Source organism: Momordica charantia, assembly GCF_013281855.1.
Source record: "Momordica charantia cultivar OHB3-1 chromosome 1 unlocalized genomic scaffold, Mcharantia_2.0 BLBB01000001.1, whole genome shotgun sequence".
Taxonomy (NCBI): domain Eukaryota; kingdom Viridiplantae; phylum Streptophyta; class Magnoliopsida; order Cucurbitales; family Cucurbitaceae; genus Momordica; species Momordica charantia.
The window spans coordinates 14,404,072-14,425,454 of NW_028275157.1; the positions used below are offsets into that span (position 1 = coordinate 14,404,072).

The 21,383-nt window shown below is 34.5% G+C and overlaps 6 protein-coding genes across 6 annotated transcripts; all 6 read right to left on the reverse strand.

Annotated features, from left to right (window-relative positions):
• LOC148213310 (putative glutathione S-transferase) lies at positions 1 to 1,150 on the reverse strand. The gene is made up of 2 exons (XM_088121188.1): positions 836 to 1,150; positions 1 to 507 (listed from the first exon to the last, which is right to left on the reverse strand). Exons 1-2 carry the CDS (start codon positions 1,148 to 1,150, stop codon positions 169 to 171), a joined length of 654 nt encoding a protein of 217 aa, XP_087977314.1. The 3' UTR covers positions 1 to 168.
• Positions 1,030 to 2,718, reverse strand: LOC111019458 (putative glutathione S-transferase). The gene is given in 4 exon segments (XM_088121197.1): positions 1,030 to 1,169; positions 2,001 to 2,282; positions 2,379 to 2,581; positions 2,584 to 2,718. Coding segments are annotated over 4 exon segments (600 nt in total). The 5' UTR covers positions 2,690 to 2,718; the 3' UTR covers positions 1,030 to 1,160.
• Positions 2,719 to 3,486: 768 nt separating this feature from the next.
• On the reverse strand, positions 3,487 to 4,575 carry LOC111019459 (putative glutathione S-transferase). Its single transcript, XM_022295853.2, has 2 exons — positions 4,101 to 4,575; positions 3,487 to 4,025 (listed from the first exon to the last, which is right to left on the reverse strand). The coding sequence occupies exons 1-2, from the start codon at positions 4,410 to 4,412 to the stop codon at positions 3,684 to 3,686; spliced, it is 654 nt and encodes a 217-aa protein (XP_022151545.2). The 5' UTR covers positions 4,413 to 4,575; the 3' UTR covers positions 3,487 to 3,683.
• A 7,509-nt stretch (positions 4,576 to 12,084) lies between these two features.
• On the reverse strand, positions 12,085 to 13,076 carry LOC148213311 (putative glutathione S-transferase). The gene is made up of 2 exons (XM_088122788.1): positions 12,702 to 13,076; positions 12,085 to 12,626 (listed from the first exon to the last, which is right to left on the reverse strand). Exons 1-2 carry the CDS (start codon positions 13,011 to 13,013, stop codon positions 12,285 to 12,287), a joined length of 654 nt encoding a protein of 217 aa, XP_087978914.1. The 5' UTR covers positions 13,014 to 13,076; the 3' UTR covers positions 12,085 to 12,284.
• A 952-nt stretch (positions 13,077 to 14,028) lies between these two features.
• LOC111019471 (glutathione S-transferase U8) lies at positions 14,029 to 15,269 on the reverse strand. The gene is given in 2 exon segments (XM_088126494.1): positions 14,029 to 14,555; positions 14,741 to 15,269. Coding segments are annotated over 2 exon segments (675 nt in total). The 5' UTR covers positions 15,053 to 15,269; the 3' UTR covers positions 14,029 to 14,192.
• Positions 15,270 to 15,354: 85 nt separating this feature from the next.
• On the reverse strand, positions 15,355 to 17,180 carry LOC111019456 (putative glutathione S-transferase). The gene is made up of 2 exons (XM_022295849.2): positions 16,846 to 17,180; positions 15,355 to 15,909 (listed from the first exon to the last, which is right to left on the reverse strand). Exons 1-2 carry the CDS (start codon positions 17,158 to 17,160, stop codon positions 15,550 to 15,552), a joined length of 675 nt encoding a protein of 224 aa, XP_022151541.1. The 5' UTR covers positions 17,161 to 17,180; the 3' UTR covers positions 15,355 to 15,549.
• Positions 17,181 to 21,383: the final 4,203 nt, after the last annotated feature.

Consider the following 21,383-nt stretch of genomic DNA (forward strand, 5'->3'; position numbering starts at 1 on the left):
TGTCCGCGAATTCATAATACTTTTGGATAGAATAAGAAACTATTAGACATGAAATAAAAAATTTAACAGTCCATTAGAACACTTACCGAACATGACACAAAAATTGAAAGTTTAAGTACCTATTAAATTGTAAAGAAGCTATTAGACAGAAGAAGGCATGAACCTGTTCTAATTTGACCAAGCTGATTCCATGAAGGCAACAATTTCATGTTGTGGGGGCAGAACCTGCTTCACCAGGCTGTGGTTTGCAAGTTCTTCACTCCATTTGGTTAGATTTGGAAAGTTGTGAGCTTTGAGGACCTCAAACCCAAAACTTTGTTCAATGGCTGGAACCCAGTGGGCTACGATGGTGCCAACAATGTCCACAAACCCAATATTGTGTCCTCCAAAGAATTTCTTGCTTTTAAGCTCTTTCTCAAGTTCTTCCAACGCCTCCCTCGCTTCCTCTACTGCCTTCTCTCTCTCCTCTCCTTTGCTTACAGCAGCTTTCACCACCGCACCCACAACCTAAAAATTAATGATACAAACAAAAATGGAATCATTATCAAATGGGATATCAGACTTTTCAACTTTCTTTCCATTGTCCCTACACTTGGCATTCCTAATAGAATGATATCCATGTTTGTTGTTTTTGTTGCATGATCCTAACATCTATGAATTCAAGTATGATCAGAAAACAAATTGGAAATAGAAAAAAAAAAGAAAAAAAAACTTGTTTTTATTCTTTCCAAAACTTACGTACAATTTGAAAAGGTTTAGATTGCGTAGTAAATTTAAAAACAAGAAATGGAAACAATATCCAACGGAATCTTAAAAGACTCGTTCCTAGCGTTACCTTGTCATCGATGTACTTAGCCCAGAACCTGGCGAGAGCTCGTTGATGGGGGTGTTGAGGCAACATGGGGTTGGCCTTCCAAGTATCTTCGATGTATTGGAGGATGACAAGAGACTCTGCGATGGGTTTTCCATGGTGGAGGAGAACAGGGACTTTCTTGTAAATTGGGTTGTATCTGAGAAGCAAATCGCTCTTGTTGTGTGGCAAATCTTCCTCAATGTATTGGTACTCCACGGCTTTGAGTTTGAGAGCCAACTCCACTCTGCGACTGTACGCACTTTCCCAGAAACCAAACACCTGCACTTCTTCACCCATTTCTTTCAAATTAATTTCTCTGCAAAGAAGAAGAAAAAAAAAAAAAGCTTGGGACTTGGGAGTATTGGGCTGCTGGCTCCTTATGAGAGGAGAAAGGATTAGTATAATAATGCTTGAAATGTTCAATTTCTTGGAGTGGAGGTTATGGTTGTCGTAAGCCTCTGTGTAAGTGGTCAAACCTTTTTAATTAAAAGTTATTTAATCTGGCCATCATGTTTGACTACTCCATCCTCTAAACTTTTTTATAATTAAACTTCTCTCGACTAGGAGAGAATTATACTACCACGTGAAGAATAAAGGAACGAGTGGATTAGCAAAGTCCACCTTGGATAGGTCTAACGTTACATTCTTAATCACAGAGTGCAATGAAAAGGTATTCTGTTGGCACGATCTTTGACTAACTCCAAGCCATGACACCTGACATGTCCGACCTACGAACCACCGGAAATGACCTTCGGTCGGTTTTTCAACTAGAGAGCCTCACTTCAACATTAGTTATCGAACTCTCTATGAAGTTCAAACTTATAGACTTGTCTATCTTATGTAGGTCATTTCTTACTAAGTTACTCATCTATTTCACCTATCATACTTTAATCAGGTTTGACTCTATCTAGTTCTATGTATAAACAATATCTTTAACTATACATCGAAAAACGTTCTTTCTTAATTCAGTTCTCAATCCAAAGTACAAACTTAAAATTTTATACCTACACAAATTAGGAGGGAGAGAATTATTTGCTCTCCTCTTTCAAGCTCATCTTATTTCTAAGATATGAAAAGAAAACAATATCTAGTTGGGTGGGTGAACAGCTTGCATATAGGCAATTAGTTGAAGTTTTGGAGGCAGAACCTCCTTCACGAGGCTGTGGTTCACAAGCTCTTGAACCCATTTGCTTAGTTTTGGAAATTTGTCACTTCTTAGCAGCTCAATCCCAAAACTTTCTTCAATAGCAGGAACCCAGTAGCCTACAAAAATGCCCACAATGTCCACAAACCCAATTCTGTCTCCTCCAAAAAACCTCTTCCCATCAATCTCCTTCTCCAGTGGCTCCAAAGTCTCCCACACTTGTTCTACAGCCTTCTCCTTTCCCTCTCCTTTACTAAAAGCAGCTTTCAGTACTGCCGGCACAACCTGAAATTTGAAAAACGATGCAGCAAATCAACTACTTTTTCTAACTTTTGTACACTCTGAATGAGAAAAAGGAAGCCCAGAAAAGAGAAAACTTACCTTGTCATCTATGTACTTAGCCCAGAACCTGGCAAGAGCTGTTCCATGGGGATGTTGGGGGAACATGGGGTTGGATTTCCAGGTATCTTCGATGTATTCGAGGATTACAAGAGACTCTGCGATGGGTTTTCCATGGTGGAGGAGCACAGGCACTTTCTTGTAAATTGGGTTGTATTTTACAAGCAAATCGCTCTTGTTCCTTAATCTTCTTCAACATATTCATATTCCAAGGCTTTGAGCTTGAGAGCCAGCTCCACTCTGCGACTAAAAGGACTGGTCCAGAAACCAAACACTTGCAGTTCTTCAGCCATTTTTCATTTCTTACTCTGCTAAATGTTGAATTGATTGTGAGTTTTTCAATTTATGGCTCTGGTGGGTCCTTCTAATTTAATTTATATTGCGAATTCTAGTGTTGAAATTTCTGATGGCGTCGTAAGCGATGGCGACGGTCCACGAATACAATTCAATATTGGAAACCCAAATTATTCGAAAAACACCACAGTTTCTAAGTCAACTTCCAGCTAAAGACTTTGATTTTTTTTCTTCAAGATTTATAGCTTTTATAGATTGAAAAAAAAAAAAAAGCGAAATAGCTACTGTTGATAAATTCATAATTCGAAAAAATCAACCCAAACAATGAAACAACCAACTCAAACTCAAAGTCTAACGGTTGGCCGGTTGGGTCCATGTTTGCATAACCAAATTTTTTGTTTGATCTGAGTTTTGAAAAAATTGGGGTATGAATCAACTGTAATATGATAATAAAAATACCTTTTTATTAATATTAATAACGGTACAAAACCATCCATGCGCCAATTTAAAAATAATTTAATCGGTTAAAAGTATAAAGTAACAACAAATTACCGCGAACTTACTCACCATTTGCATTTCTGTGCACTATACCCTCAAATCATTTGGGATAGGAGTATCAACTAACTCCTACTCTTGAATTGATCCATAAATTACCGAATTATCCAAACCCATGTCTAATCCTAGCCACTATGATGTGGAAATTTTATATAATAAAAATTGAATTAGAGAATACCTAGAGGAGAAATCAAAGAATAAATCTTGAAAAAAAAAAAAAACAATGATGCATCTATCATACTGTAAAGAAATGCTAAAACTTTATTCCAGAGGACTTCCACTTTATTGAATCTACACATAATTAAAGTACATGGAAAAGAAAAAAAAAACTTCCAATAAAGTTAAACAATAAATCCAAACATGATAGATTAATAGCTAGTTTCAATAATCCAAGGGAAAAAGAAAAAGTAGAGAAAAACAAAAAACAAAACCATCTTTCTAGTTGGCTCCAAAAACAGCTTGCAAATAGGCAACAAGCTCTGCTCTTGGAGGCAAAGTCTCCTTCACCACGCTGTGGTTCAACAGCTCTTCACTCCATTTGGTTATGTTTGGAAACTTGTGGCTTGTCAGCAACTCAAACCCTACACCTTCTTCAATGGCAGGAACCCAGTAGGCTACCACAATGCCAACAATGTCCACCAACCCAATCCTGTCTCCTCCAAACAACTTCTTGCTTTCAAGCTCTTTCTCTAGGGCTTCACATGCCTCGCTCGCTTCCTCCACGGCCTTCTCTCTTTCTTCTACTTTGCTTCTAGCAACTTTTAGTATAGCAGGCACAATCTGTTACAAGTATTGATGAAAGATTAAATTTACCCTACTTATAAGTATAGATTAAATTGGACGGTAGGGTGTTACCTTGTCATCAATATACTTAGCCCAGAACCTGGCGAGAGCTCTTTGATGGGGATGGTGGGGGAAGATGGGGTTGGCCTTCCAATTTTCTTCAATGTATTCGAGGATCACAAGAGACTCTGCGATGGGCTTTCCATGGTGGACGAGCACAGGCACCTTCTTGTAAATTGGGTTGTATTTTACAAGCAAATCGCTCTTGTTCCATAAATCTTCCTCAACATATTCATATTCCAAGGCTTTGAGTTTGAGAGCCAGCTCCACTCTGCGACTAAAAGGACTTGTCCAGAAACCAAACACTTGCAGTTCTTCCGCCATTTATTATTTCTAATTTTCTCTGCAAATTTGTGAGTGTATTGTGTTTGTATGTGAATAATGGATTGGTGGTGATGTGTGGCGGTTATATAGGGAGCACAGTTATGTGTCATTTGTGAAGGAAAGGTCAAAACTTGAAGTGTTTTTTTTTTCTCCAATTTTTTTCCTAAGTTTCTTGAGGTGGAGGTGTTGGTGTCGTGAGCCCTCCCATAAATGAAATCAGATTTATGATTCCTTCTACGAATCCAAACCTTTTTTTGTGATCCCACCTATCCTTATTTTTTATCCCTTGAATTTCTTAATATTGTGAAAAGATGAATTTGTCCTCGTGGTAATAAATAAACCTTTTATGGTATAATAAATCTTTACCTAACTATTCATCCAACTCTAAATTTCAAACGGTTGCCAAGCGAGTATAACTTAGTGGTAATTGACATATGCATCCAACCAAGAAGTTGTGAGTTTGAATCCCCTCCTTAACATGTTGTACTAAGAAAAAGAAAAATTTCAAACCGTCAATTACTCATGTTTTAAAACTCCAAAACAGTACAGTTGATATTTTATTTTCAAACCGTCAATTATTCATGTTTTACATATGTTTTGCAACTCCAAAACATAGTTGATGTTTTTTATTTTCTCTCAACATGACACACTTGTACTATCTCACGTCGACATTCACACCATTCCATTTCTGTTTTTAATTTGTGCACTACAACATGACGCTCTAAACAACAGTTTCGAAATTTCAATCTAGACTCGACCCCCAACACTAGTAGAAACATGGGCTTCTATGATAGTTGTGAACAGTAAAAAAGTTGGGAGGAAAAAAAAACCTGTCATAAATGATTGAGGCGCATTTTTGGCCGGAAAAAATGGAACTTTTCAGATTTTTCAAGTTTTATGACAGTGAAAAAATGTCACGAAAAGATAAAGGCGTGTATTTGGTGGGAAACAATGGCTACTTACGAAAATTTTCTTTCTTCATGACATTTTATAATTGTCATGAAAAATAAAAAAAATTCAAGTATTCCATGACAATTACCTAGACAATCTTGAGAATCTATGACATACAAAAAGTGTCACAAATGATTTTGAGCGCGTTTCATTTCTGTCGGAAAAATTACCGCTTTGTTAATGATATTAATTATTTCGGGATTGTTTGGTCGCATCGAGTATATGTTTATGCTTAATGGTTTTCCCGAATACTCCATCAAACAAGTAGAAAATGTGTTTTTGGTATAGTGGTAAGCTTATCCTTCGTAATTGTGCCCTTCCTCTCTTCGGTCGAGTTTGAGCCCGATGGATTTAAATTATTTTATCAAACCTGTATTATTATATCTTTACAAAATTTTACCCTTTACCACCATTAATTAATTTAATTATAATTTCAATTTAAAATAAATAATATATATTTATTTCTTATCAACCCTCCCTTGCATAAATTTAAATTATAACTTGGATTTTTTTTATTGGAATGAAAGTCAACTTAATAGAATGCTTAGGAATTAATTTAGATTTAAATTGAAACTAGTTAAGTTCATAATCCTTTAAATTTTTTAATAACATAAAATCTTGAATTTTAGATAGAAATCTATTAATTAAATCTTAGTTTTGAATTTTTTTTTTCAGTAAATTCTTGCCTAAGTTTTCTGTAATATGTTAGCTACATTTTGTAGTTTGACCTTTCACGTTTACACGGTATGAATTCTAACAACATATAATAGTAATATGTTAGCTACATTTGTTGTAGTTTTGACCTTTCGCAGATACTATTGTGAAATATTTGAGGTTTTTTTCCATTACTTAGGTCCATTACTTAGGTCTTCCAAGAAGAGCCTGGAGAACTATGACGGGTAGGTACTTGGAATATTTAAAAAATGACTGTTGAGCCATGTATATATAAAACCTTTGTCGATGTATATATAATTTACTATATGTATACACTTTATATTTGCAAGTGGGTTGGTGTACTAATTTACTATATATATACACTTTATAGGTTTTGTGACGAAAAAAAAAACATTCAACTGTTTTGTGACAATTAAAAAATGTGATTGAAGGCCTTATATTGACATTTCTAAAACACGAAAGTTGACATTATTAAGTATATCATGATAGTTTTAAATTGTCGTGGTAAACTTTTCGTGACATATAATGAATGTCATTATTTAATGTTGCATGACATTTTTAAGTTGTCATTATAAAATTTTTTGTGATAGTTAAAATTGACAATATTGACTGTTAAAACTATCTATCACTATAAATAGTTGTTGTTAAGTTTTTCTTGACGTTTGTAATCAGTCGTTAAAAAAAATTCATGTCAATCTTGAACTGTCGTTAAATACTAGTTCATGACAATTATAAAACAGTCATCACAAAATAATTTGAGACATTTATAAATTGTCGTCTTTAGGTCTTTATTGACAGGAGAATAAAAATATTTGATTGTTTTAATGACACTTATAAATTGTAATTAAATGATTTTCCGTGACATTTATTAATTGTGATGGAAAATCTATTCATGACAAAGTATAACTGTAGTTGTAAATGCATTGATGATAATTTTTCACATTTGTCATCTCCTCATCTTTCTTGATGCCTTAATAGATGACAATTAGATAATTGTCATGAATTATGTTAATAACAGATTTTAACTGTCATTGAAGATCGACTTTCTACTAGTGACATCCCTCCATCAAAATTCACCACTCGAAGCCTCCCCTTGCCACTCCTCTACCGCCACTCCCGTCATTGGCGCCTGCCGTAAGTAGATGTTGCGGTTGACCTCTTCTAGGAGAGTGCTTATGTCGTCAGTTGGGCCATCCATTCATGAAATTTTGAATTTTTTATAATTAAATCTGGGTATTTATATCGAATTCGATTTTACGTATTAAACGATTAAATATTTAATATTCCAATTTTTTAATAGATTTTTCCCTTTTTCTTTCAATTTGTAATTGATTTTTAAATTTTAAAAGTTAGATTTTTTAGATTCATAATCGATTATTTAAATTAAAAAGTTTTTTTTTTCATATTACATTCAAATTTAAGAGAGGGTGAGGTTTAAGGTGAGAGATTGGTGGAGGGAATTGAGGAGGAGAGTAAAAAATCCCAATTTCCTCTTATTTTAATCCCTTTAATTTTTTAACATTGTGAAAAGACGAATTTGTCCTCGTAGTTAATAAATAAACATTTATGATATAATAAATTTTCACCTAACTATTCACCTAACTCTATGAACCCTCAATTACCCATGTTTTACATATGTTTTGCAACTCCAAAACACCATTGAAGTTTTTTAATTCCTCCCCAACAAATATTGTTCTCTATGTGTTTGATCATTGTCTCCACATTTTCACTTGTGAAAAGTTAGGTATGTGTTACAACTTACAACATTTTACTTTAAAATTGCTAAATTTATTTGAAACATTTCACATTTTTGACGTATTTGCATTTATTCCTATCTATCTTATATCAGAATGACCGTATTTATTTAAAAAAGAAACAATGTTCATTCATTGTTCTAGATCTATACAGGGTCCGGGATTGCATGAAAATTGCACCGAGATTGAACGTTCTTCAATCCCAGTGCAATTTTCATGCAATCCCGGACCCTGTTCTTCAATCCCAGTGCAATTTTGGTTTGGGACATGTCTCAGACTAATCCAGAACTAAGATTTGTCCAGGACATGTCCCGGACTAATCCCAAACCAAAATTGGTCCGAGTTTGTTAGAGATTTTTTTTAAACTTTTTTTTTAGTTTTATCCTTTTTTTTCTTTTTCTTTCTTCAATGTTCAAGGTTTCCAAACACCTCTCGTATTTTTTTTATTTGCTCTTATCTCACATAGTTTTATCATTATTCTATTTGCATGCATAGTGTTTTTATAACATTCGGTGGAGAATGAAATGATAGTGAAAAGGATTATGTCGGTGGTCGTACGAGATGATTGATAGTGGATACTACAACCACATACGAAGAATTTCTAGGTCACGTGTATAGATTGAGTAATATAAACCCTCTACGGTTTGATATTATAATTAAACGTGTATATCATTTTAAAACCAAAGTTTGTGTAATGGAGATAACTGATGACAATGACCTGAGTTTTTTTAAAACTGGTGAATATGTATCTGAGTCGTCGGTATACATATTTACCGTGCCAAAGTAGGTACATGGGAATAGAATGTACATGCGTTATTTTCCATATTATATATGCCAACACGGATCCTCTATTCCTGTGCCCACGACTTGTATTTCCCCATTTCAAAGACCCTCAGTTCCGAGACCCACATTTCCTATACCCTCATTTCCTTCCCATCATTGAACCCTTCTTCTTCCCAACCCCCACACCCCTCCTACAGGTATATAGGTCATGATATAACAATGCCAACACCATTAAGTTAAGATGTTGTTCCATGTAATCTGAGAGATGACAAAGTATCTGATTGGGATGCAGTGGGAGAATGGAATGATAACGAAAAGGTGGATGATGAAAGTGATGAATCATGTGATCCGTTGAGAGAGTTAGAAAGAAATAGACGATGAAGTAGAATATGGGAACGATGACGATGCCCTTGATGAAGAACCTGATATGTAACAAGTAAACACTGAGATTAGTAGAGATGAAGAAGCGGTGCGGCAAACGATATGTAATAGTCTCATCGGACAGCTTGAGGTTGAGAAATTGCGAGTCATTGTATGACCTTCTAGGACTAACGATGTTAAGGAGGACGAAATATTTGATACGGAGAAGAAGTTGATTTTGAAAATGCATTTACTTGCAATGCAGATGAATTTTTAGTTTTGAGTAAATGTATACTTCCTCTCTAAGTTTGAGTAAAAAAGTCGACGTCGAAACTATATATATTGTGGTGCATTGATATACTAGTTGCACGTGGAGACTTTGAGCTACAAAGTTGAAGGAATGCAATCTGTTCAAGATTAAAAAAATACTCTGTTGTCCATAAGTGCAATTGTGGAGTTTTGAAACAGGATCATAGATATGCCAAGAGTTGGGTAGTCAGACATCTTGTCCAATCAAAGTTCACATATGTTTTTCACATATATAGACCGAATGACATCATACAAGACACGCGGAAGGATTATGGTGTCAGTTTGAGTTATGACAAAGCATAGCGATTAATAAGCCTGGATTAAAGGCCAAAAAGTATATATGTTGGCATGCTTATTTGAGGGGTATTTAGGATGAAAAGTGTATGATCATGCATATAACTTAGCGGAAATGTGCGTATTTTGTGATTAAAGACTTGGGCACTTAGATATAGGCGTATGCAAGTTAATTGATGTAAATATGTTTGTTTTGTAGGAAAAATCGAATATTAGTGACCAAAATGTCGCCAGACGCATAACAACTCCCAAATTCCTAGTTTATTGTCAAAATGCGCCAGCCATATTTTTGTTGAAAGATCTTGCTCCAAAGTGTGCAAGACGCATACCTTGCCCAGATTGTCAAACGGTGCATAATAACTTATTTTGACCAAGCAATTGATCCAAAATTTGGTGTAACATTCTAAGATCTCTCCAACAAAATTAATTACCAACTTCCCATAAATTCCTGAACAAATGGTATCCCCGAGCCTATAAATTGAAGCCTCCAAGAGAGTTTAAGACACTTTCATCTTTTTTATTCTTCCTCTCTAAGTTTTTATCAACCTTTTGTTTTCTCTACAACATTGAATTTTTGTTTACTTTTTAAAGTATTTTTGTAATTGTTATTTGTTTATTTTAATGCAATTCAATTTGTTCTAATTTTGTATTTCTTTTCAAATTTTAATGAAAATGCATCCTTTTGTTAATTTTTCTTGTACTGTCATTTTTTTTTTTTTTACATGAGTAGCTAGATTACTTTTTCAACCCTCCTACGAATGATTTAGTTCATCTCGTTTTAAATTACGTCTATCAATAAGCACAACGTATTACGCTCTTTTTGCTTATCTTGATTGATATAATTTATCAAGTTGATTTTTCTGTTGGTCACTTGTTAAATCACATTAGTTTGAATTTAATTCTGAAAAGGTTTGAGTCAAACGGATTTCGTCAAAGTAAAACAAGAAGTTACTTAGAAATAATAATTAAAATAAGATCCTAGATATGACCTCTCTTACCCTTAAATGTAAGTTGGAGTTTGTTTAATTTATGATTCTAGTATTTCATAGACATATGTAAATACTAGCCTAAACTTCTAAACAAACCAAAAGCAGTATGGAATATGAGTTGAACCAGTTTGCATAAAATGAGTGATAATGCGACTGTTACATTTAGTAGATGTAATTCATCTTTTTAGAACTAAACAGTGGTAAGGGGGTTGGTTTTCTAAATTCAATTTTCCTTGTGTTTTTAAATCGTGTTCCCAACAATTTCACCTATTTTTATCCCAAACTTGATTGCTCATTGAGCGATCAAGTGAAGAAGTACTTCGAATTATAAGAGGGGACCCAACATCATCGTATGGGCTATTACTAGCTTATGGGGAAGCCTTGAAAATCATGAACCTATGTACTATTTTTTAATTGGAGCTGGAAGATGCAAAATATTTTAAATTTGTTTTTATGGCCTTTGGCCAATCGATTAGAGGTTTTCTGGGTTGCATTCGGCCAATGTTGGTCGTTGACGGGGCCACTGATGGGGAAGTTCAAAGGGGTATTATTACTTGCTGCTGCAGTGGATGCAAATAACTAGATTTACCCGGTTGCAATTGTGATTGTCGGCAGTGAGACTATAGCATCATGGATATGATTAATGACTCAAATAGGAAGTGGTCTCGACGAAGTCAATAATTTGGTTTTCGTTTCTTATCCACATGCAACCATTTGTAAGGCAGTTGAAAAGGTATTTCCTCTTTTTCATTGCTTCTGTACACATCATATTAATATGAACATGATGACAAAATTTAAAAACGAAGCGATTGAGCCACTATTTTATAAGGCCACGAAGGCATGTGGGGAGTCTTATTTCAACATCATATGGGCCGAACTTGGTGCATATATCCAGGTGTGAGGGAATATCTGGACGACATTGGCAAGGAACATTGGACTCGTTGTTTCCAAATTGACTTGAGATACACACAGATGACTACTAATATCGCTAAGTCCATGAGTGTCCTATTCAAGCACGCGCGTAAGTTGTCAATGACTGCTTTACTTGATCATATCATAGGTGTGTTACAGGAACGGTTCTACGAATGGTGGACGCTTTCCTGTTCGTGATCAACCATATTGTCTAACTATGCATAGGAGATTATTGCTGAATATTCGGATATTCAGCAAATTATTCGAAAATACCACAGCTACTGTCAGTAACTTCATAATTCGAAAAAATTAACCCAAACAATCAAACAACCCAACTCAAACTCAGTCTAGCGGTTGGGTTGGGTTCATGTTTGAACCAAATTTTTGGTTTGCTCCAAGGTTGGGGCTTAATAACTGTGATAGGATAATAAAAATACTTCTTTTTTATTAATATTAATAACTATACAAAACTATCAATGTGCCAATTTAAGAATAATTTAATTCGTTAAAGTATAAAGTAACATTCTTTCACGTCTCATTGTTGGCATGCATCTTATACTCAACTCTAGATCTTGCTCACCATTTGTATTTGTCCCCACTATACCCTCATATTATTCTCCTGAAAAAACAATGATGCATCTATCATATAGTAAAGAAATGCTAAAACTTTATTCCAGAGGACTTCCACTTTATTGAATCTACACATAATTAAAGTACATGGAAAAGAAAAAAAAAACTTCCAATAAAGTTAAACAATAAATCCAAACATGATAGATTAATAGCTAGTTTCAATAATCCAAGGGAAAAAGAAAAAGTAGAGAAAAACAAAAAACAAAACCATCTTTCTAGTTGGCTCCAAAAACAGCTTGCAAATAGGCAACAAGCTCTGCTCTTGGAGGCAAAGTCTCCTTCACCACGCTGTGGTTCAACAGCTCTTCACTCCATTTGGTTATGTTTGGAAACTTGTGGCTTGTCAGCAACTCAAACCCTACACCTTCTTCAATGGCAGGAACCCAGTAGGCTACCACAATGCCAACAATGTCCACCAACCCAATCCTGTCTCCTCCAAACAACTTCTTGCTTTCAAGCTCTTTCTCTAGGGCTTCACATGCCTCGCTCGCTTCCTCCACGGCCTTCTCTCTTTCTTCTACTTTGCTTCGAGCAACTTTTAGTATAGCAGGCACAATCTGTTACAAGTATTGATGAAAGATTAAATTTACCCTACTTATAAGTATAGATTAAATTGGACGGTAGGGTGTTACCTTGTCATCAATATACTTAGCCCAGAACCTGGCGAGAGCTCTTTGATGGGGATGGTGGGGGAAGATGGGGTTGGCCTTCCAATTTTCTTCAATGTATTCGAGGATGACAAGAGACTCTGCGATGGGCTTTCCATGGTGGACGAGCACAGGCACCTTCTTGTAAATTGGGTTGTATTTTACAAGCAAATCGCTCTTGTTCCATATATCTTCTTCAACATATTCATATTCCAAGGCTTTGAGTTTGAGAGCCAGCTCCACTCTGCGACTAAAAGGACTTGTCCAGAAACCAAACACTTGCAGTTCTTCCGCCATTTATTATTTCTAATTTTGCTCTGCAAATTTGTGAGTGTGTGTTTGTATGTGAATGGAATGGTGTGATGTGTGGTGGTAATTATATAGGGAGCAGAATTATGTGTGATTTGTGAAGGAAAGGTCAAAACTTGGAGTTTTTTTTTTTTTTTCCAAGTTTCTTGAGGTGGAGGTTTTGGTGTCGTAAGCCGATATGTAAGCCGTGGGCATTGTCAAATTGGCCGTCGTGAATATTTTTTTAAAGACCAATATTTCTAGCAGTACATGTGGTGTTCCAATAGGAAATTGACATCATGGGCTTGGTTAGTAATACTACTTTTAGACTTTTTAAGATTTTCTTTTGAGAAAATATATTAGATGTCAATTTTTTATCGAACTAGGCCCATGAGTTTGAAATATACCCCCAAATCACACCTAGTTTTCGCTTGGAAATGAATAGACAGTCCATCCATCCCGATTATTTTGCAGTGCAATAAATATGGACGAGAAATTCACCAAGAAATAAAATATTTTTAAGGTTCAATTTCATATCGATAGTCACTTGATTTCGAATAAAAACTTTTTAATAGAAACTTTAATGAGTTGATATTGCTGACTTGACTTATATATCTTCTATCATCGATCACACTATAGATATATTTATGATTAATTTCCAAGACTTTATAACTTTCTTTTCCTTCAATTTTTTGTTTTTGTTTTCATTGATAAGCTACAACTAAGTCTAGAGATTAAGGTAACATTTCTTTTTTCATATTTCCACGATAAAATGATACTATTGTCCACCTAAGGCATAAATCTATCAATAACGGAAAGTTTATGATTATAATAGGCCTTTGCCATGATTTCGTTGGTTTATTGCTTACACCACCAAAATGTCTATAAACTTGGTGGAAATCATCCCACGATATTGTTGGAGTTGCAATAATGAATGAAAATAAGACACACATTAGGCAAAGAAGGAAAATGATTCATGATATTTTGGTGAAATCAAAAATAAAGTCATTGAGAGTTGATTGGAAAAGTCTAATAATAAATAAATAACCGATAATTTTTAAAATTATAAACACCAAATAAACTTACTCTTGCAAGTTGAAAAGTTTATTAAAATCTTTTTAAATCAGAAGGGACAACATATACAAGATTTCATATCCATAGATCTGTTTCACAACCATGTAACCATCTTCATTTGGAAGCAACATTGGTTCCAAACTGAGATGAGAAGAAGGCAAGGAGGTCAGGTTTGGGAGGCAGAGTCTGTTTGACAAGGCTGTGTTCCACAAACTCGTGGCACCATCGGCGTAGATTTGGAAGCTTCTGCAGCTCACTGGTTAACACATCAAAACCCAAAGCTTCTTCCATGGCTGGACTCCAATACGCTATGAAGTTTGCAACAATGTCCACAAATCCCAGCCTCTCTCCCCCAAAGAACCTCTTCCCTTTCAGCTCATCATCAAGCGCTTTTAAGGCCTCGCGTGCCTCTGCTTCCACCTCTTCTCTCGCCTTCCCCTCGCTTCTCCGGCCTCTTACCAATGCAGCGAAAACTTTTTGAGTGTGTTTGAGAGTGACAATAGAATGAATGATTTAAAAAAAAAGATTTAAGTATGATTAATTTTTCAAAATCACCAATACTGTAAAAATCAATTTAAAGTGATTTTAACTCCCCACGTGAAAAAAGTAAACCTAAAATGCGAAATTAACGGAGTGATAGAATATATATATATATATACCTTGTCATCTATGAACTTGGCCCAGAAGAGCGCGAGAGCTTTATGATAAGGATGGTGAGGCAGAAGGGGGTTTTGGGTCCAAGTCTCTTCAATGTACTAAAGAATAACAATGGACTCTGCAATGGATTTTCCGCCATGGACGAAGGCAGGGACCTTCTTGTAAACAGGGTTGAATTTGAGGATCAGATCGCTCTTCTTCTTGTATATATCTTCTTCAACGTAATCATATTGAATGCCCTTCAGTTTCAGAGCCAATTCCACTCGGCTGCTGAAAGGGCTGAACCATGCACCAAAAACTACCACTTTTTCACCCATTCCACAGCTCTCTCAGTCTCTGCCGATCTGGGTCTTGCTTGTTCATTCTTTTTATAGCAGAAGGATTAATTATTTTATATATAATTTGTAACTTTTGTGGAGCTGATCTGTGTCGTAAGCCAATACGACATCAAATTACTAGTGTAATAATTTAAAATGTGCTCGTCTTTGGAAGCCATTGACTATTTTATGTGGAAAATTGTCTTTCAGGTGGGGTTATATATAAAGAATTTCTTCCATTCATATATACTCAATCATTTGGGATTTGGACATCACATATTAGAGATGGTAAAACTTATACATCAATACAAATACATCTTTATTAAATTCGAATTTCCCTTCGCCAGAAATGTCTTGCGAAACAGCTTTTACTTTTAAACATTTCTAATTACTGAAATATGACAGTTCCAATTAAATTTATTCCTTATCCAAGCATAATAGACCCAAACAAGTTTGATTGAGAAAGCATACATATTTACCATATTTACCTTAATTACTCACAGCTTGGAAGCCAGATTATTGGTTCCAAAACGAGTTTGGAGATAAGCAGCAAGCTGATGTTTTGGAGGCAGAATCTGCTTCACCACACTGTGATTGGTAAGCTCTTCAGTCCATTTGATCAGTTTTGGAAACTTTTGGGTGCTCAGAATCTGAAACCCAAGTCCTTGTTCAAAGGCAGGAAGCCAGCAAGCTACATAGATGCCAGCAATGTCCACCAACCCAATTTTGTGTCCTCCGAAGAACCTCTTGCTTTTGAGCTCCTTCTCCAGTGCTCCCAAAGCCTCCTGCACTGTTTCTACAGCCTTCTCTCTCTCTTCTCCTCCACTCCGAGCAGCTCTCACTGACGCAACACCAACCTGAAAATCTAAAATATTCAGTTGCTTTTGGATAGGTGAATTGAATGTCGTGGAAATTGTTTATGATGAGCTTATAATTTTATGTCACTCCGCGAGTTGGTAAAAATTTAGAGAAAAAATTAGACTATTTTTATGGAAGAATTATTCTTCCTTCAAATTTGGACAAAAATTTTGACCTTTTGTTTTTCTTTTTCCATTTGCAGTGGTCTAGTAACTTTTGTTTTTCATTTATCCAATTTGAACTATTGGTGGGGTCAAAAACCTCAATTTCCCCTAGTTTTTCCTACTAGTACAACGTCTATTGAAAGAGGTATAAAAATTAATGTTTTCTTGACACTACAAAATGTCGAAAAAACCTTAAAAATAGTCCGGAGTGATCTTTCCCGACTCCATCAAGAAAAATTGACTTTTCACGACATTTTTCATAACAATCGAGAAGGTCGAGGAAAATATGCTTTATTTTTCCCGACTATTTAGAAAAAGACGGGAAAACTCCGTTGGTATGATAAGATTTTTTGAGTAAAATCACAGACGATTTATACCCAAAATAGACAATATCATACCAAAATATGTATACCATCAGCCTATTTAGCCTATTTTAACATTTATCAACAAGGTATCATTCACAAAATTGAAGGCTGAGTAACCTATTATTTGGAAACTTTTTAAAATTTAACACAAGATTTAAGGTGTATTCGAGGGTGATTTTGACATGTCATTTTTTTTAGATATCACTTGTATGGTTATTTTTGAAAACTAAATTATACTTAAATCTCTTTTCTAGAATCGCTAATTCTACCGTGACCCCAAAGACACCCTTATAATTTAACTTGAGAATTATCTTTCTAATTTGTGTATCAAATTCAATAATCAAAAGCGAAAGTGATTGTATGTACATAACAAGCAAATGGTTTTAAAAATTTAAGATTGTGTTACCTTGTGATCGATATACTTAACCCAGAACCTGGCAAGAGCTCTTTCATGGCGATCTTTGGGGAAGATGGGATAATTGGGTTTCCAGTTTTCTTCAATGTATTCGAGAATGACAAGAGAATCTGCGATGGGCTTTCCATGGTGGACGAGCACAGGTACCTTCTTCTGAAGTGGGTTGTATTTCAGTAGCAAATCACTCTTTTTGGTTAAATCTTCCTCAATGTATTGGTATTCCACCGCTTTGAGTTTCAGAGCCAGCTCCACTCTGCGACTGAACGGACTAGCCCATGCGCCAAACACCTGTATTTCTTCCGCCATTTCTCTCTCACCAAAATTTCTTTTCTGGTTTTTTTTTGGAGTAACGGTGAGGTGAGTTGTTTATATAGGAAATAATTCTATACAATTATCCGAGTGAACTCAAAACTTCTTGATTAGAGGTATATGTCAATTATTGTTGAGCTATATTAACTACTCGTCGAGAGACATGCTTAATTAGAATCTCACATTTTTCAACGATTTGATCTTCATCTCTACATTTGTCAAATTAAAAAAAAAAAAACAGTGTGGTACCATCAATAACTTTTTTTTTTGACATAAACCATCAATAACCTAATTAATACAATTTTTAACAACTAATTAGAACTACAATAAATTCTTACCCATTATCAAAGTATTAAAAGAATGTCTTACTCAATGATTATTCTAGAGATTAATATGCAAAAAAATATGTTTACCAACCAAATTCATAACAATTAATTAAAATAATTAATGTGGGATAGGAGCATAAATTAAGACTAATGCATCAGTAGAAATTCGGTCTTCAATGACGGTTAAAAATTGTCATTAACATAATTGATACAGTTATCTAATTGTCATCTATTAAGACATCAAGAAAGAGGAGAACATGACAATTTTAAAAAATTGTGATTAATGTATTTACAACTACAGTTATAATTTGTACCAATCTTCAAGAATAAAAAATATTCGACAAACTTGCAAAACAGAAAGGTTACACACCGGTGTGGTGTTAGTTACACACTTCGATGCTTAAGTTAGAAAAATCGAGGTTTTATGTGAATTTAAGCTTAGCAATAGGTAGGGTTTTTGTCGAGTACCTTGATTTTGAGGTTTCTTTCTCTATTTGTAAATGTCGGAACCCTAGGGTTGACAGGATATCTTCTCTTTTCAAATAGATTGAGCCTGGGTGACAGCACAATCACGGGTTGGATGATACAAAGAAAATAGGAGTTGGGTCATCATTCGGCTTATCGGTGGAGCACAAAAATCAAGCACGGGCACGGGCTGGATGGTACAAGAGAATAGGAGTTGTCCCATCATTGGGCTTATCAATGCAGTACAAAAATCAGGCACGAGTGCTAGCCTGCCGACCTCCAATACTCAATCGGTCGGGATCTGGTTGGGCCTTGGACTTGCGATGTTGTTTGCCTATCGGGTCTAGCTTCGTCTTCCCATAATAGTAGGCCACACTCTCAAAATAGAATATAACAAGCTTAGATAAAATGCTAGACTTCTATATTGGGAGTACTTATTGTTTGGTTTTCGAAGACTCGATTGTTCATGAGCCGTTCATTTTTATGGAGCATCCCTAGCTAGATTTGATATCATTTGCTTTTAATCAAGTCTCTTAGTATCCACTAACCAGATAATTTTATACTCTTTGGTTTCATATTGGAAGCATGTCTGTTTGCTTTCAATTTTAACTGGTTGGGCTTGCTCGCTTGCTTTTTCAGTACCTTTGGATTTTGACCTATTTGGGCTCATTTGCCATTGGTTATCCATACCACTAGTTTCACTGTCTGATTTAGCTTGTTTACCTACTTTCAATTTTATACTCTTTCGAGTTTCTTAATTAATTTTATCGTTAATTAATCTTGTCGATTTGTCGAATAGTTTCCTCTTACTTAGCGACCACTTGAGGAGTTTTTTTTTTATTAATAAAAAGATAACTGCTAAACTATTGTAGAAACGAGTACTCAATTATCAAAAGTTGAAATCTAACCTAACTAGAAACGAGATAAAAAACGGCAATACCGAACCAGTGTATGTAGTAAAAGCACCACAGGGAACATTCTATATGTGCTTGGAAGTAGAGATGTAACGGCCTTCGGGGTGAGGTGATAAGTGCTAGTGCCAATTTCTCAACTTGTGGGTATCTGGTCTCTGCATCTACCACGTCCGTTGCTTGTGAACTTAATAGGAGATTGATGGTCGTTCTCTTTGTTCACTAATTCTAAACTCACGGTAGTTTCAAACATAGCAAGCTAATTAAGGTAGAGATAGTGTTTGTTGCCAAGGACAAGCTTTGAGAGAAGTGGCGTTGAACTGAGGTTATTCTTTAGTTGTTTGAAGGCGAGTTTACACTCTTCGATCCATTCAAATTTTCTCTTCTTTCTCAAGGTTTTAAAAAAAGGGAGACATTTATCAGTCGCACGACTTACAAATCTGTCAAGTGTAGTTATTCTTCCTTTGTAGTTGTTTTAAGTTTTTAGGCAAATCCATCTCTACACGACTCGAATTTTTATTATAGGATTCGCTTTGATCCTCGTTGATGCACCATGAATCTAAGAAACTTTATTGAGGTGGCCCAAACGGACACTTGCTTTAATTTAGCTTGATTTTGTATTTTCTTTAAAACTTTGACAGTTCGACCAATACTACCTCATGTTGATTGGTTTGTCGACTCTTGACCAGTATGTCGTCTACGTAAACTTCTATATTTCGATTAGTCAGTGTTGCGAACATTTCGATTGATTTTCATTTTGATTCTTTTTCATTCTGATTCCTTTAAGTAAAGGAGATTTTATTTTATTATCCCGTCTCATTTATGGCTATTTTGATACAAAGTGTTGGGCTATGAAAAATGATATTTAATGAAAACTATCTGATAACTGATTATTATTTAAACTGGGGAATGAAAAAATACTTATTATTATTTGAAAAACTATCTTAAATATACAGCAAAATAAATCAACACTGTCGTCTCAAAAAAAAAAATAATAATAAATCAACACTGTATACAGCAAAATATATTTGTCTCAGAAAAAAAAAAGAAAAAAAAATCAACACTCTATAGTCTATACATAGAAATGGTGCATTTTAAGATTATAATTGCTTAATAGCAGTTGTTTTTATTTTTATAAATATATACATTTTAATGATTGCTGAATCTCATACAATTAAATATTAAGTTACAAAAAATAAAATATGACACCAAAAGTATCTTATTTTGTTGGTGTAGTTATAAATTACTAATTAAATAATTAAATCTATGAGATATGATAATAATTAGACAAACTTAATCATTTACTTTGTATTGAAAGCATGCTATTGAACAGAATTTAATAATTATTAATTGCTATAAAATTTTTGTTCTTAAAATCAATAATGTGCAATATCACTCTAAATAGACCAATAAACTCACAAACTTTTTAATAGAAATTATGAATGACCTAATTCAAAATTTTTTAAGGATTTTTTACATCGACTAATCTTTGTGAGTTGAATTGTCCCAACAGAACGTTGTACTGCACATATGAATTTCGAATTTGATGAAGGATGGAGAGAAGAACATAATGAAGAAATCAAAAGCAAAGAATTAATAAAAGCAAAAGCAAGTAGGAAGTTTGAAGAGAGCATATTAAATAAAGAGGGGAAGTAGCTTGAGGAAGAAGATAAGGCATTGTTTGGTTTTTCCCTCTTGTGGAGCTTTGAATTTGGAGTAAAAAATCAACCAAACAAAACAACACAAAAACAAGTGATAGCCGTTGGAGAAGAAAAGGCTGTGAAAGTTACGCCTTTCAGTTGGAACAACCGGCAAAATGATCCAAATGAGAGATTGAAATCAAATCTGGTTATGGGGACTTCATTTTTTTTCTAGCCAAACAAGCCTTCCAAGGAAAGTTACCACCAAAAATAAATAAATAAATAAATAACAAGTGTACCAAACTAATGTTAGAAGGAAAAAAAAGTTTGAAAACTTATTTTGGTTTTCGTTTTGACTTTGTCCATTTTAGTTCTGATACTTTCAAAGCATTCAATTTTTGTTCACTTAGTTTTTCTATTTTTAAAACGTCTGTTTTTATCTATGTATAATGTACTTTTAAAAATGGACTAATTCAGTTGTTATTTACCATGACTACATTTCAATTAATTTAGTGAGTGAGATGTGGCTCTAAAATTATAATTGAAATAAATGAGATGAAAATGAAAATGAAAGAATTAAAATGAACAAAATTTGAAAATAGTCCCTCCTTTGTTTTTAAAATAACTAGGCTTCAATATTCCAACTCCAACAACAACAGCAACAACCTTTTTTTATTTCCATTTCTTTTCTCTTTTTGGGTTTTGCTTGATATCTAGAACACTCACCAAATGATTGTGTTGCTTTGTATTTAAGATTTTAACTTAATTCTTTTCTTGATTTTCAGGCTTTTTTTTCTTTATTTTTTTTTTTTTGTAATATGGTTATGGTTTTCAAACTTTATCTGTCTTTAATTTTTAAAATTTTAAAATTTTAAACT

Excerpts from the sequence above, each read along its gene's own strand:
- LOC148213311 (XM_088122788.1), bottom strand. The coding sequence starts at position 13,013 with ATGGCGGAAGAACTGCAAGTGTTTGGTTTCTGGACAAGTCCTTTTAGT. Across the intron at positions 12,627-12,701 it reads CTAAGTATATTGATGACAAG|ATTGTGCCTGCTATACTAAA; the intron begins GTAACACCCTAC and ends TACTTGTAACAG.
- LOC111019459 (XM_022295853.2), bottom strand. The coding sequence starts at position 4,412 with ATGGCGGAAGAACTGCAAGTGTTTGGTTTCTGGACAAGTCCTTTTAGT. Across the intron at positions 4,026-4,100 it reads CTAAGTATATTGATGACAAG|ATTGTGCCTGCTATACTAAA; the intron begins GTAACACCCTAC and ends TACTTGTAACAG.
- LOC111019456 (XM_022295849.2), bottom strand. The coding sequence starts at position 17,160 with ATGGCGGAAGAAATACAGGTGTTTGGCGCATGGGCTAGTCCGTTCAGT. Across the intron at positions 15,910-16,845 it reads TTAAGTATATCGATCACAAG|GTTGGTGTTGCGTCAGTGAG; the intron begins GTAACACAATCT and ends TTAGATTTTCAG.
- LOC148213310 (XM_088121188.1), bottom strand. The coding sequence starts at position 1,150 with ATGGGTGAAGAAGTGCAGGTGTTTGGTTTCTGGGAAAGTGCGTACAGT. Across the intron at positions 508-835 it reads CTAAGTACATCGATGACAAG|GTTGTGGGTGCGGTGGTGAA; the intron begins GTAACGCTAGGA and ends ATTAATTTTTAG.